Genomic DNA, 16499 nt, shown 5'->3' with positions numbered 1-16499 from the left:
GTCATACAACTTAATGACGTCTTCTTATTGATCTCTCAGTACTGGCATGCGTCCAGGAGTGTGGGCCGAGTCTCTCTGCAAGCGCACATCAGTAACGCACAAGGCTACAATTATTCACTGTTCACTCAAAATATGCAACATCCTTCATGACACCGAGTTAATTCAGCCTCAGTCAGTTTCCTTTTTAATGATGCAGAGACAAAACGGTGTAACACAAGTTGAATCTGAATTCAATAAAAAAAAAAAAAAAGGGCTGAAGCATGGAACTGATAGAAAACATGTTTTAATATAAAAAAATTAAAAAAAAGATCACACGTGTAGAAACATCTTTGACACAAACCCTCTGATGTTAACAGCTCATGATTGGCTCTGACCACACCGGGCTTAAATTACATAATAAACATGTCCATCTAACAGTTATGCCCTTAACTTGTTATCTCAAGCTGAACAAGAAACTGGCATTAGCACCCATAAATAAATGTGCATCCAATCACAGCTTTTGTGTTTACTCACACAAGTCACCTGACTTGCATTCAGATTTAATATCAATATAAACTGGCTGAGCTTATAAGCAGTATTACAGAAATACTATATGCACAGTTTAAAACTGCCACTTGTTAATTTTGCCTTGTTTTTGCCATAAACGGGCACATAGAAAGCATAAAGCTTCATAAGTCTTGACTTATTATGGAGGTCCTGGTTTGAACTGACACGTTATAGATCGACAGACGGACACCAAAGGAAAGGAGAATTACATTGATCAAACGGTGTCACTGAGGCAGTCATGATAGGAAAGGGTTTCATAAAATATCCGTGTGTAAAAAGACAACTAAAAACAATATTGAGCAGATCCATTCTGCTCAAATGTGAAACAACAATTCAAAGGTGCTCCAATAGGACTTAAAAACAGCCTGAGAACTATCCTGCACAGCTTTGATGAGAGTACAACAGTTCCCGGCTGCATATTTTCCCCAACAGACAGATTATAATGTTTGAACACAAACACGTCGACGTACAGAAAACTTGAGCCGTTATAAAACAAAGCGAAACACAGTAGAGGAATTCAAGATAGAGACCCTACAGACTCGTTTACATCCTTCACCGTTATTAACAAAATGGGACGTGACTTCCCCCTCAGGCACATTGCAAGGTTAAAACACAAATGGAGATCGCCCTGGGATGTCCAGTGAAAGGTCTGAATGCGGAGATGTCATTCAGGTCTTCAAATACACCGTCTTGTAGTGTCGCCCCCGAAAGGTCACAGTGAGATTTTTTTTTAAAAAAAATTTTCTACTCTTGCATTGTTTTCTCTTTCCTCCACATTTTAAACCCACATCCGCCACGCACAGCCAGCTTCAGCTGTGGTCACTGCCACAACCTGCGGCTGTGGGCTTTAAAGGTCCTATGTTGCACTTTTCCGGCGTTTTATTTGCAGTCTTGATATTAAGAAGATATTTTTGTGATTTTAAGTAGCAAAAACCACCTCAATGCAGTTTTACATCTCTCTTAAGCTTGTCTGTGGAGCCCTACCGACAAGGTGTATTGATATTGATGACCCTCTCTTCTGAGGGACATATGCCCGCACCAACCACACATTTTCCTCGGTCTCGTAAAATTGTCTCACTGTGACCTTCTGGGGGATCCGAACAGACATTTAGTCCAAGTCGACCCGCATCAACTCGGCACATCGGCACGATACTTTCAAACATCCCCCAAATCCAGCCTCCATCCTACTTTCTTAATCAGTGCGTAACCACCAGTTTATTACAACCATCAAATCTGCCAAACCAGTAGTTCTGATCCGTGTCACCACTGCGGGTTGATGCTCGTCTGCAGAACAGCAGCGCCGTCCTCCTCCTCGACACGCTGACAAACAGGAGCAGAGCGAGCGTCTTCCTGTCGGACGGCTCTCGACTAGAACGAGCTGCTGTGCAACGACGACTCTTTCATCTGCCTCGCAGCTCTTTTACAGACCAATAAACTGAAACTACTTTCACTCACCAATACTTTCTAATACAGACAAAAAAAAAAAAAAAAAAAAAAAAATCAAATCAAATCGTGGGTGCAGGTTTCGGGCGAGTTGAAAGCAGCACTGACTGGATGCCGTAGTGAAAGTGATTGATCCCTTCTTTTTCATACCAGTAGCAGCCAGGAGAGCTAAAGATAGTAACAAGCTTTCATTCTGAAATATGAAGCGCACACACACAGGCGCTCTTAAAGTAACATACGGTAAGCCGGACAAACCTGTGACACCACACTGTGGAGGAAGTATCAGAACTCCACCCAAACAGTAGGAGCAGGAGTGAGCAGCACGGGAGAAGTTCCCTTTACGAAAGGAACCTTTTTATTTCTTAAATATAAAAAGATGCAGTGCATATTTTCTGCCATGGCATATCTGATACTGCAAGTTTAAAAAAACAAAACAACCATTCCACATGTGTAAGCAGAGTGAAAGGTACCGTAGTGTGGTGGTAACAGTAAGAAGGCCACAGTCAGCCACACTAGGTGAAAGGTGACGCGTTACTTACTGCAGTCTGATTAATCCCGCTACAACATTCAGGAGAGGAACGAGGCGTGATTGTCGCTGAATGAGTCTCTATCCTTTCATTATCCCTCTAGGCACAAGAGCAACCAGGCTGACCTGACATCTCATCTCTGACAGGCAGACGGAGAAAGAAAGAAAGACGTGAATTAAATACATAAATTACTGCTTCCATACAACAGAAACATCTTTGTGGATTCGTGAGTGGCTGATTGACACAGTTTGACAGTCCAGCTGCTGTGTGTCACGTCTACAGCGTGACCAGGTTCTCAGCCATGTAACACAGGCTGTAGAAGTTGCAGCCTATGCAGCAGAGGTTACACAGAGAGGACAGCAGTCTGTACAGCCACAGGCGGCTGCTGAGGTGTCTGTATTTGACGTCCGTCTCACACAGCTTGGAGTAAGCTTCGCGGTTCGACGACAGGCCGATGTCCTGACCCAGTCCGCACGCCTGCTCGATGAGATGCATGTCTGCCATGATCTCCGACGTCATCTGGCCGAACCACTGAGCGTTGACCGCGGCAACCGTCACCGACACGAAGAAGATGAAGATCTGGCGAGCGGGAGAAGAGGAAAGATATTAAGGAGATGTTCTGAAAAAATAAATAAATAAATAATAATAATAATAATAATTCATACCATAGGGAACAAACTACACACCTGAAAGGCTTCTCTGTCGTCCAGCATGTCGCTGGGATGGTACACGGCGTAGATGGTGAGGTTAAAGAAGGCGCAGGCCGAACCCAGGTGGAGGTAGAACGGGACGAGACGACTCTGAATAAACCCGTAGGTGTGTCTGTTCAGGTGGTTGTCCATCACAAAGCCTGTGCAGAAATCAGAGCGTGTGGACGGTCGTGTTTTAGAAATAATACAAAATAGTCTCAACTCTTCCAGACGCGTGCAGGAGTTGAGATTTCTCGACGCATGCAAGACGTTGCTTATTCGCTCACTCCGGTCCTTCGACTTGTGCTTTACAAAAATGATGTTTGCACCTATTCAGGTGTGCCGCAGCACCAACCAACCAGCTCAGCTGTTGCGGTGCACCGTGGGTGGAGCGGTCACACGGCCAGGACAACAAACCTACACCTTACGCGTCCTCGACATTTTTCTCACCGCTCTTTTATTCGTATTTCCAAACCGTACGTGCGAGTATTATGTGCGGTACCAACTTGAAATGAAGGTGACCCAAATCTGCATCCCCCAGTAGGTGGAGAGGAACAGCAGCTGGAGCATCTTCACGGTGAAGGAGGGCTCCTGGTCGGTAGTCATGCTTCCTCCACGGCCTTCCTCCGATCTGGACTCCACCGTCTGGAATAGGGAGGGAATGTTTCGCACCCCTGGTCTTGCCTTTGTTGTTGTTGTTGTTGTTGTTTTTTGATGTTGCGGTCCAGAGTCTCTGCAAACATACAATCACAACCAGCTGTGACGTCACACAAGTGAGCTCCAACTTGTGGCCTCATTCACTTGAGGCGGTTTAAAGATACTCCTGTAGCTACTGGACTACAGAGACGAGTTTATCCAGCATCCCGGATAAATGACATAAACAGGTCGAGGTTTTATTTCTGTCGGCGTTTTTTTGAAATCAGAGCTGGACACGGCGTACCCTAAATAGTTTGGGAACTTCCGCATTGTTTGTCGAGGGAAATAGGTTCCTCTTCTTGACCTCTGATCAGCCCAGAAGGGAAATAAAAGGAGTCCGCGGATCTCCAGCCGGCAAACGGAGGCGAAAACTCAAAGGTCGCAAGTTAAGAAACAGCAGCGCTGAAGACTTTCACTCCAACAAGCATAAACGTGTTGTGCGGCTGCAATAAACCTTCAAAGTCACCTTTGCGACTTTAATTATTCGGTAACTGGTTGACAGCAGCTGCTAGTTAACTATAAAAAAAATAAATTAAAAAAAAAAACCCGTATATAGAAAGTAATAAAACTAGAGACTAGCAGCTAACAGCTAGCTCCAAAAACGACCCGTGTCGTTAAAACGTGTTAAGTTTCACTATTGCTGTAAAGTTCGTTGTAGTGACGTCACAACCCTGAAGAGTAAAAAACAACCCGCAGCGTTAATCTTCCCGACTTTAATGTGAAAAACTGTTGCGTACCTGCGTCGCCAAATGTCTGCGGGCAGCTCGTCGCAGCTGACTTTGGTTTGAACAGTGAGCCGATCAAACTGTCTGACAGGAGCTCACGTTACCAGTCCCACCACGGGAGGAGGAGGAGGAGGAGAGGGAGGAGGAGGAGGAGCGGAACCGTCCCGTCCCCGTCCCCGCCCCGCCGGCTCTGAATACACTGCTGGGACCGGTTCCCCCCGAGAGTTTCAGGTTAAAAAAAGCTCACGCCTACTCCAAAAAAAAAAGACAAACTCTGTGTGTGTGATGACTGTGGTATCTAAAAAAAACAAACAAACAAAAAAAAACATGAGAAATATATTTACTTTGGAAAAGAGTTTTTAATTCATTCATCCAACTGTTACACAGTCCTGGAGATACCATCTGATTCGGATATGAAAATAGCAGTTTTTAAGTTACAATATAGTTGTTTTTTTTTAATTCACGAGATTCAACATAAAACTACGTCTTGTAAAATACGTGTTTGAGGCTAATCTGGAGGTTTTTGTTTTGTGGCACTCGGGAATATAGTAAGATAAAGTAGTAAAACAGGGGAAAGCTGCACATCATACTTTTAAAGGAAAAAAACAAGATAAGATCTCAATAAGAACACGTTACACGTGAGGTTAGGGTCAGGCAGCGCGGGAAATCAGAACATTAATGTCGAATGACTCGTGTACAGGAAATACAAAATATGAATATATCCATGATGTAAAACTATTAGAATATTCCAGCTTCTGTTTCGCATTAACAGAAGGGCCTCTGCAGTCCGATTCCCAAACTAACTTGCGTGTCGAGAAGTATCATGGTGTCGAACAGGTTTTCGTTCTCGTGGAAACGTCCCAGGACTTGTGACCGTCGGTCACAGACGGCGGACGGTCATCAGTGTCGGGCAGATTTACAGATTTTGTCGTAAACCTCCGGGAAGGCTTCCTTACAGCCCAGTTCGTCTCTCAGTCTGTGGTACAGCTGTCCATCAAACATCTCCCAAAACTCCTCTCGGTCCATGTACACATCTGCATACAGCATCTGGAAGCTACGAGTCAATAAAACAGCAGGTAAATACAAACAAACAAACAAACAAACAAAAATCCAGGTAGTGCCGAATGTCACAGACTTTTGTTTGTTGTTTAATTTGAGACCTACCCGTGGACATCTCTGACAAACTTCTCCAGCTGACGTGTCGACGCCTTCGCTTCAAAATGTTTGACTTCGGGTTCCCCGTAAGCTCCGATATCCACGTACAGCTCCTCCTCTTGACCCTTCGGGTGAACCATCCCTCTGCCCGGCGGCAACAGGAATGGACACAGCCACAGAGGGTACACCTGAAATGACACGAGCCGTTTAATGAACCGAAGCAGTACACATAAACGGCGAGCAGCGGTGCGACGGTCCATTTTGGAGCTTTACGCCGATGTCCTGGTGGAAGCGCGTGATGGCGGCCTGCAGATGCTTCATGGGTATCAGCATGTCCTGGACCACGTGGTGCTGTTCATAGAGCCGTCGGATGGTTTCTCCCTGGGTGAGCTTCAGCAGCGAGATCTTCGGAGGAACCATCCACCCAAAAAGCCAGCGGAACACGGGGTTGTTGCCGAATGGAATAATATCCTTGGAGAAAAGACATGAAAACCAGTTAAAGGTTTGTGTAGTTACTGGGTTGTTGTTTTTTTTTTTTTTCTCATAATTTCTTGATTATTATACACCACTAGTTTCATCCTCACAGACGTAAGAAGGAGCTGCTTTGTTCTGCTTATATAGCTGTAAAGTGAACATTTTGGGTTTTAGACTGTTGGTTAGACAATAAAAGTCATGTTCAGAAGTCGTGTCCTTTTTTTTTTTTTATTTATTTTGAAGACGAAGTGATGACCGTAATTATTGCCTGCAGATGTTTTAGCTGACACAGACTGAAATATATGTATGGAATCAAACCGCCTTAACAATGAAGTCGCCACTGTAATTAGAGGTTTCACATGTTTTATTCTGACAACCATCTATTTGAATTTCTGTGTTTTAATTTCCACTCTGTTTAAAAAGATGCGTTTCAAATTCATGTAGAAAATCCAGTTGTCCTGGTTGAACTTCTCCTTCTTGGATCGTGTGACTAACAGACTGTAAATTGATGGGACATATTTCTGATCAATTCCATTCAGACTTGATTAATTATCTTAAGTAAGCCAGATGTTCAAATAGGAATTTTTCAATCGTAGGCTAAATAAATGACTTTCATAAATTTAAATAGAGTTGTTGTAATTTTCTAATGTGTTTTTTTTTTTTCCATTTTTGGATATTGTATTACGGTTGCTCTTTGTGTCTTGTAAAGTGTATTGGGATCATGCGACATGATGATCCTACATTGTAAATACATTTGAATTTAAATGTCTGAATTTGTGTCAAGTGATGATGAATCCCAATAATGAAATCACATCACAGTTTGTGATGCCCCAATTTAGACTGCAAAATGTAAACCAAGGGTGATATAAATGAACTGGTATATACATTTTACAGGTAAATACTCAGCAATGACACAATGTACACACAACGTGTTATGTAACTGGTTGCTCAACAAGATATACAGTATGTCATTTAATAAAGACACTAAACTGACTTCACACTCTGCGCTACAGTTATACACATCATATGATAGTTGATGTTAATTTGTAGTGAGTTTTCCACCAGTAATATTTAATTTCTACATGACTACAGTGTAACGATATCTGAAATGATATCTGCTTTGTGCAGACTGATACTCCTCTCCAACTGCTCTTAACTCCCACCAGGGGGCGGCCCCAGCTCACCAAACACCGGCTCACGCCACCACGTCCCAACACCTGACCAAGGCCAGTCACAAACCTTCCATTAACAGTTCAATCAGCACCTCAGTCAGCCCTATTGCTGCTTGCCTTTCCCCCTGCACCGTCTACAGAAACAAAATCCTTTCAAAATCAGAGCAGCCAAAAGCCCAGAGGTGCTTCCTTTAGGTAACTGACAAACCAATGCTATGCATAATTCATCACACCATTTACTGTTTCAGAAAATAAAGGATGCCAAGCCCTTCTCGCTAATGGTGCGTGCGAGGGAGCATTAGGGCCCAATAAAGACGAGTGAGCAAGCAAGTTGGTAAGATGATGACGAGCTCAAATCTAGCAGACGTATGCGGCGGCGGCTCTTTAATGTTCGTGGAAACTCGGCCCCTGTGTGTGTGTTTTGTGAGTACCTGGAGCTCCCAGAAGATGCTGCGTGTGTGTCTGTGGTAGTACTGCCTCAGAGGGATGTATTCAACTCCACTGCCGTCTCCTTTCAGGTAGCCCTCCACGTGTTTAAAGAACCAGGGTTTGAAGTACAGGCCGATTCTGTTAATCTGATGCGGGGGGGGGGGAGTTAAATGTAATGTAATGTCATGTAATATAACACACACACACACACACACACGTTTTACCTTGTCAGGCTCTGCGTGGTCAGTCATGGTTCCTGTCATGATGACAGCAGTGTCCAGAGTGTACTGGAGCCCCTCAACAAATGTGTTCTGCTTGTTCTTCGATGCTTCAGTGAAGCGTTTGCAGATGTTCTCCAGTCCTCGGACCGGCTCGTAGCGCAGCTTCACCCAGGCCTTAACCGGGACTATTTTAATCTCAGCTGCCACCAGGAAGCCCAGAGTTCCACAGGACCACGGCACAGCGTGGAACAGATCCGAGTTCTCCTCCTGTTTGAACAAGAACAAACTGTGATGACTGGGTTTCTAACTTCAGGCCATTTGTCTCACTTGTTCTCACATTAGAAAACCTCGCAGCAGAGACCACTTTGTCTTCTCACAAGAGGACCACTGTGCTTTTCTTGTTGTGACAGTAACACGGCGTGGTACCGTTACAAACTACACTGCATCTCTGGGGCCTGTATCAGAAGATCAACTGATGCCGTGTTCAGACTGCATAATGTTTTTGTCTGATTAGATGGTCACTGCATCAGATTAGCTGATTATCGACTCATTTACCTTTGGTAATAATTTACCTTTTTTAAAAAGTCACTCCCCTCCTCCGTCCCAGTGATTTTTGTACATTTTTGTCCCTAATTTTATAATCCTGAACTATCATCTATCATCACTAAACTGGTTATGAACTGACTCGGTTCACTCTGGAGTATCTAATCCAGCCATGAGGAGGAGGAGCTGCTGATTACATCATCAGACCCATGAGGGATGACTGAATATGAGAAGCTATCCGCAGACATATCAGCGTACTGTGGCAGAAAAAAAATGAATACTCAGTGAGTTACGATAAATACATTATAATCAGACAACTAGAACAGAATAAGAAGGGATAAAAACAGTAAGAATTATATTTATGAAATAAAACTAAGGCTTTCTATGGATTATTCATTGATGGTTTATGTATTTTCCATTAAAGTATTTTTTTTATCTTTCTTGTCAATAAACTATCCATTATGAATTAAAACAGTTAAAAATAATGAACACCAGACAGTTTATCTGATTAGAATTTCCCAAACTATAATTGGATAATTTTTTTTCCATCAAAGAAATAGTAAGTATACATTTATTTGAAATGACAATTCTATTAAAGCAGCTATAATGACTATCACTTAGTGAGCCTTTGTGGGAAACTTGAGTGGAGCCAAAAGACGCCGTGCTAAACCGCTAAAATGTTTCAGAATAAAGGCCACCAGACTCAGACATATATCACTCACACACAACACATCACACACACTCACCTCAGTGCAGCGTACTAAACTGCCATCGGCTAGAACCAGTTCATATGCAACACAGATGTGCTGAAACAGCCCATAAATGTGGGAGGACGACTCGATGCCGGTGCCCATCACCAAACCACCTGAGCGAGGAGGGAACAAAAACATTGTGTGGTGATTCAATTTCTACCTGCTGAAAACAACAGTGCTGTCTGCTCGTGTGTTGGCCTGCTCTGAGTGTGTATATCTGCGTGGACACCAGGATAAATGAATGCACCGCGGCCTGATGGGAAAACATTAGACTGTTGATGCGTAGTTTATGGCATCAGGAAATCCATTATGAAACCCGATCCAGGGGTGCCTCCAACACTGCAGCCATTTCCTCCCAGTTTCATCTTTTCAGCTACAACGTCAGTCCACTAACACAATTAGAGAAGTCGCTGAGGCTCTAAACAGGATACAGTGATTGATGGAGGAGATGCAGCATCGACATCATTGAACTATGAGCTGTGGAAATCACCAGTCCATCTCTCTATTTCTGGAAACCAGAGGGCCACAGATGATGCCACTCCGTGATGATTCCCCTGAAACATACCCACAGTCAGGTCATCCAGCTCCGGCAGCACCGGCAGCGTCCAGCCAGTGGAGTTGAGGAGAGCAGTCACTTGACCCATGTTGGCCAGCGGCTCGACTCTCACCACCTAAAAAACAGAGATGTCTGTGAGTAACAATCTGCCACGACAATGACAAAGTCCGATCAGGTTGCCTTTTTTTCTCCAGTTATTTTTACATTAAAGTAAAAACTGATGAATCCCAGGTTTTATTTATGCCCTCAAGCCAATCTTTTTTTTTATTGGTTAATAAAGATATTGATTAAATGCTGGGCTTTATGAACACAGTCTTTTTACAGTCTGTGCTGAGATAAACTGGAAACACAGGGAGAGAGAGGGGCATGATGCAACAAGGGCTGTCTGGCCAGGATTTGAACCATGGACGTTGCCGTTACATGGTGCATGCCTCAACCTTTAGACTACCACAGAACACCGCACAGCAACACTGTTGAGGTCCAACAGGGACAGATGCACCTGGTTTTAAACAAACCTTATAAAGTAAATGATAGTTATTAACAAAGATGTTCCTTAAAGTAATGTGGTCTTGCGACTTGTCTGATCATTTAATGTGCTCGTCTCTATCTCAATGTCGAGGCATTTCCACAGTGTTTTCACATCTCAGCAGTGAAGTGAAAGAAACCATGGACGAACAACTAAATCTTAATAAATCTTTTTAGCATGCTAAAATTTTCCATTGGCAAAGTATTTGGTATTAAACATTGTACTAATATTAAACCAAAGTGCAAATTACAAATTCACATTTTTACCTGATGGTGCGCAAGAGCAAAAGTTAAAGGAGCAGTGTGTAGGATTTATTGGCAACATCCCTCACCTCAACCTCCACTTCCAAGCATGTAAGAGAATCTGCAGTGCATGCAAAATTTGTGAAGTAACTAAGTTAAATTCAGTGTTGGGTTTGTCCCTACTGGGCTACCGTAAAAACATGGCACGCTCTGTCGAAGAGAACCTGCTGCTATGTAGATGTTAAGGGCTCATTCTGAGGTGACGAAAACACAACTATTCTTAGTTTCAAATGATTTTACACAAATAAAAACATATTTACGGATATAATTTTCCCTTTCTGACAATAGATCAGTCTAAATCCTAAACACTGACCAAAATGATTACAGTTCTTCCTCAGGGGATCATAAATGTGTCTTCTCAATTTCATGGCAAACCATCCTTTTTTTTTTTTTTAATTTAAGAGTGGATATTTCTCTCCAAACCACAAACATCAACCTAATAGTGGAGCTGGAGGATGATCGGAAGATTTTTGTACATCCTCTGGGAACTATGACAAAACTGTAAACAGAAATTCTGTCTTCATCCATCAAATAGCTGTTGAGATATTCCAGTCTGGACCCACAGACCAGCACGGCCATCTTTAGAGCCAAGGTCCTAGCATGGCAAAAATACTGAACTAGAGCCTGAACTTTTACTTAAAGAGCTCATATTTTTGGGGCAGACCTTTTGACGTGTTGTAGCAGGACACACAAAGGTGTGATAATTAACAATAATGATGGGTGCACTCCCTTAAGATGTAACACTGTACAGTGCACCTGGAAAGTATTCACAGCGCTTCACTTTTTCTACATTACAGACTTATTCCAAAATGGATTAAATTCATTTTTGTCTTTAAAATTCTTCACACAATATCCCATAATGACAAAGTGAAAAAAGTTTGTTTAAAATTGTTGCAAATCTATTAAAAATAAAGAATGAATTATAACACGTACATAAGTATTCACAGCCTTTGCTCAATACTTTGTTGAAGAACCTTTGGCAGAAATTACAGCCTCAAGTCTTTTTGAGTATGATGCTATAAGCTTGGCACCTATTCTTGGGCAGTTTCTCCCATTCTTCTTTGCAGGACCTCTCAAGCTCCATCAGGTTGGATGGGGAGCGTCGGTGCACAGCCATTTTCAGATCTCTCCAGAGATGTTCAATCGGGTTCAAGTCTGGGCTCTACCTGGGCCTCTCAAAGACATTCACAGAGTTGTCCCGAAGCCATTCCTTTGTTATCTTGGCTGTGTGCTTCGGGTCGTTGTCCTGTTGGAAGATGAACCTTCGCCCCAGTCTGAGGTCCAGAGCGCTCTGGAGAAGGTTTTGCATATTGGATAATCCTGACCACCCTCTCCACCACCTGCTGCAGGGACAGAGGAGCACTTTCTCTAAAAGATTCCTCCAACTCCGCTGTCACAAGGACAGGTACAGGAGATCATTCCTGATACAGGAGATCATTCCTGCCCACTGCAATAAGACTGTACAATAACTCACCTCTGGCAAAATCCATCACAGTACAATAACACTGTTGACTGTGTTTCTTGGTTTGTTTGTATATAATATATATATATATATATATAATGTACTGTATATACTGTGCATTTTATATTTTATATTTTTTTACTGCTATTTACTGCTATTTTATTGCTTTTCTATTATTCTATTCTATTCTATTCTATTATTTTATTCTATTATTTCTATTATTATCTTATTGCTTCTGTATGCTGCTGTAGCGAAAAAAATTTCCCCTCGGGGATTAATAAAGTAAATACCTACCTACCTACCTACCTACCTTTTCATCAAGGATGTCTCTGTACATCGCTGCATTCATCTTTCCCTCCATCCTGACTAGTCTCCCAGTTCCTGCCGCTGAAAAACATCCCCACAGCATGATGCTGCCACCACCATGCTTCACCGTAGAGATGGTATTGGCCAGGTGATGAGCGGTGCCTGGTTTCCTCCAGACATGACGCTTGGCATTCAGGCCAAAGAGTTCAATCTTTGTTTCATCAACCAGAGAATTTAGTTTCTCATGGTCTGACAGTCCTTCAGGTGCCTTTTGGTAAACTCCAGGTGGGCTGTCATGAGCCTTTTACTGAGGAGTGGCTTCCGTCTGGCCACTCTACCATACAGGCCTGCTTGGTGGAGTGCTGCAGAGATGGTTGTCCTTCTGGAAGGTTCTCCTCTCTTCACAGAGCAACGCTGGAGCTCTGTCAGAGTGACCATCGGGTTCTTGGTCACCTCCCTGACTAAGGTCCTTCTCCCCCGATCGCTCAGTTTGGCCGGGCGGCCGACTCTAGGAAGAGTCCTGGTGGTTCCAAACTTCTTCCATTTACGGATGATGGAGGCCACTGTGCTCATTGGGACCTTCAATGCTGCAGACATTTTTCTGTACCCTTCCCCAGATCTGTGCATCGATACAATCCTGTCTCAGAGGTCTACAGACAATTCTTTGGACTTCATGGCTTGGTTTGTGCTCTGACATGCACTGTCAACTGTAGGACCTTATATAGACGGTGTGTGTCTTTCCAAATCATGTCCAATCAACTGAATTTACCACAGTTGGACTCCAATCAAGTTGTAGAAACATCTCAAGGATGATCAGTGGAAACAGGATGCACCTGAGCTCAATTTTGAGTGTCATGGCAAAGGCTGTGAATACTTATGTACATGATTTTTTAATTTTTAATTTTTAATAGATTTGCAAAAATTTCAAAAAAACCTTTCACATTATCATTATGGGGTATTGTGTGTAGAATTTTGAGGGAAAAAATGAATTTAATCCATTTTGGAATAAGGCTGTAACATAAACAAAATGTGGAAAAAGTTTTGCGCTGTGAATACTTTCCAGATGCACTGTAAATGCTCAGTGTTTCACAGATATACAAAATACTTATGTTTGCTGCTTCGTCCTACCTGCCTGTGTGTGTCCACCTCCAGAATGTCCATCATGTTGATCATGATGTTCTTGTGGGTTTTCTTGTACTTCCCCACTCTGAGGGACACGGTGAGCCAGCCGGGTCGACCTGTGCACATGTGGGTCTTACCGCCCTCCTTCTTCCACTCACGCACCTAAAATGGGCCCGAATATGAGACAGAGAAGAACAGATTATTATCCATTACGGGACACAACGTATAACAGAATATTTACTTATTTTACGCAGCTTATTTGAACTTTTCAAAAGGACTTTTTTTGAAAGACGAGTCTATGTTGAGATTTCAGTGCTTTAAGCAGCACAAACACACAAAACATGGCCTGCAAAAAAATTTAATTGTTGGCCTTCCTCTGATTTAAAAAAATTCAAACGATTTATTGAGACAGCTATGGGGCTGTGCATTGGTGGTGAACCGATGAAAACCTGATAGCTAAGTAGTAGCCTGTTGTCACAAATCAGCAATTATGAGCAATATAGAAAACTTGGTCCGGTTGCATAAAAATCATTTAAATAGGTAGATATAAAACACTTATGGAATAACTGGTGAAAGACTTACTGATTATACAAGAGATAAATCAACAACACCAGTATTTAATGTCACAAAGCTGCTTTATTCAATAAATTACACTAAAAAAAATATTATTCAATTTGAAACCCAAGTAGCCAGTGAGAGTTTTTTCCACTACCCATGATACCTTGCAAAACATAAGTACTTGACCCTGCGTAATAAATAATTATCTTACAATCGTGTGTTTTATTGATGGTTAATAATTAATGTCTTGACACACATGAGAGCTGCAGTGAAGTCGTACTACTGGTCATAACTTTGAAATAGACGGAGCTGCGTGTAAATGTATTTAAATGCTTCAGTGCTGCAAATGAGAGTAAAGATCACACACACACACACATTGAGATGATGGCTCACCTGTCGCTGGATGTCTCGCACGCGCTGGTCGTGCAGTTTGGGCGCAGAGCACATCTTGAAGATGAGCCATGCCCTCACATAATAATACACATCAAAGATGACGGAGAGCGGCAGCAGGAACAAGCACACAAATATCCACCTCTGGTGAACGATCACGTAATCTAGACCTTTGACTTTGATCCACAGCATGAACATGACGACCAAACCTCCCAGATACAAGAGCGGGTCCATCGTGTCCTGTCAGGTCAGGCTTCCGTCTGCTCGGTTACTGAAGTGGAGATGTGTGGCTCACTTCTCAGCTGGTTTAACACTGAGCGGGTGTACCGCGTATTGATTATTCCAAACCCAAAACTCGATCCCCTGATCACCCCTACACTGCTATAGGTGAGCGGGGTACGTGGTCGGGTCGGGTCGCGTCTCCTCTGCTCCACGGTGATTGGCCAATATTGCCAGAGGGGCGGGATCTGACGCGTCAGTCGCAACCTTATTGGTCAACCAAGTCACCGAAGGGAATTCCAGAGACGGAGCCTTTCTGTTGTTGAACCAATCAAAAGGCACACAGGCTGTCACACCATGCACGCGTAACAATAAGCGCTGATAATGTCGGACTGCAACTTTACATTTTAATGTTAGCAGTCTAACTAAACTTAAGCCACACTTTCTTGCACAAGTTGCTTAAATGTAGAGTTCTGACGTATTGCATCACAAAACGTGATCATATTCAGTCCATGAATGCAGACAGACACGAGACTGATCCTGTCCCATTATTACTGATTCCAATGATCATTTTAGGATCATTCACATTAATTGTTATCACCTATTTTTTTTGTCAATATATACAGCTCTCTAGAAATAATATGGGTCATAAGTGGCTCCTCCCAGCCCACTTACAAAAAGTGATGGTTATACGTTTTTTATTGTTTGGGCTTCTCACTATTTATCTGTATATTCATTTTAACAAGCCTATATATTTATTAAATGAACTGCTTAATTAGTTGACAGTTCACTTACACTGTCTGTAAATGTAAATCTTTAGACGGTAATGTCTCAGTATTTCAACAGCTCGTGGCAGGACAGACACTCATGATCCCCTCAGGATGAATTTAAGCAGCTTTGTTGATCCCCTGAATTTTCTTTTAGCGCCACCATCAGGTTAGTTTGTGAAATATTTTTGTCTATGACCAAGCAAAATACCTACAACTGCATTCCTGTCAGCCTCACCTGTACATTAGGTTTAATGTTAATAGCAAAAGTTAGGTGACTAATATACTAAGTTATAGTGTGAACTTGATCAACATTACACCTGCTTGTTATCATGCTGGTGTAAGCATATAGCTCAAAGCACTCCCCACTGTATCTGAATACAGACATGCAGATCTGCAGGCTGTAGAGTATTTGTCTTGTTTACTTTATGCTAGACTTTATATGTATTTATTCACTTAATGTTAATGCTATTGTTCTGTTCTGTTTTGATTTCATATTGAGACAAACAAAGAAATCTAAAACATCAACCAAATATTGTTATTAATGTTTCTGTTTCTCCAGGACAAATTTGGATTGATTAAATATACAGAGGACATGTTCAAATGATAGGTCCTTAATCAAAGCCTTTGAGATGTCAGAAAGCTCCTGAATTGTAAGACTTGCAATTAACCTAAAGGATAAAATCGCACCTTTAATAAATTCAACAGATTATTTATTAACCGGTTTGGTCTGCAATAAAGGAGGATATGGTGTTAAAATAACATTGCAAGAATGCTGTTTTTAGTGATTGCTGAAAACTGGGCTTCCTTTATTGTCTATTGTGTCCAGTATGTCCATTTGTGTTTAAGGAAATTGCTGTGACACACTCATTCATCCTCTCCGTCTCCACACACACACACACACACACGCGCACACGCA

The 16499-nt window shown here is 42.4% G+C and overlaps 2 protein-coding genes across 2 annotated transcripts; both read right to left on the bottom strand.

Moving 5' to 3' along the window:
• Positions 1-267: 267 nt before the first annotated feature.
• Positions 268-4906, bottom strand: LOC138198884 (transmembrane protein 205). Its single transcript, XM_069150616.1, has 4 exons — positions 4639-4906; positions 3712-3938; positions 3203-3366; positions 268-3095 (listed from the first exon to the last, which is right to left on the bottom strand). Exons 2-4 carry the CDS (start codon positions 3809-3811, stop codon positions 2793-2795), a joined length of 567 nt encoding a protein of 188 aa, XP_069006717.1. The 5' UTR covers positions 3812-3938; positions 4639-4906; the 3' UTR covers positions 268-2792.
• Positions 4907-4965: 59 nt separating this feature from the next.
• Positions 4966-14995, bottom strand: dhcr24 (24-dehydrocholesterol reductase). Its single transcript, XM_069150613.1, has 9 exons — positions 14598-14995; positions 13653-13808; positions 9938-10043; positions 9367-9485; positions 8081-8344; positions 7859-8002; positions 6055-6252; positions 5791-5969; positions 4966-5680 (listed from the first exon to the last, which is right to left on the bottom strand). The coding sequence occupies exons 1-9, from the start codon at positions 14826-14828 to the stop codon at positions 5527-5529; spliced, it is 1551 nt and encodes a 516-aa protein (XP_069006714.1). The 5' UTR covers positions 14829-14995; the 3' UTR covers positions 4966-5526.
• Between the last annotated feature and the right edge of the window lie 1504 nt (positions 14996-16499).

Source organism: Embiotoca jacksoni, unplaced genomic scaffold (assembly GCF_022577435.1).
Source record: "Embiotoca jacksoni isolate LCO1_2020_lvr unplaced genomic scaffold, fEmbJac1.0.p SCAF_16, whole genome shotgun sequence".
NCBI classification, from domain to species: domain Eukaryota; kingdom Metazoa; phylum Chordata; class Actinopteri; family Embiotocidae; genus Embiotoca; species Embiotoca jacksoni.
This window is presented reverse-complemented; position numbering and strand designations above follow the sequence as displayed.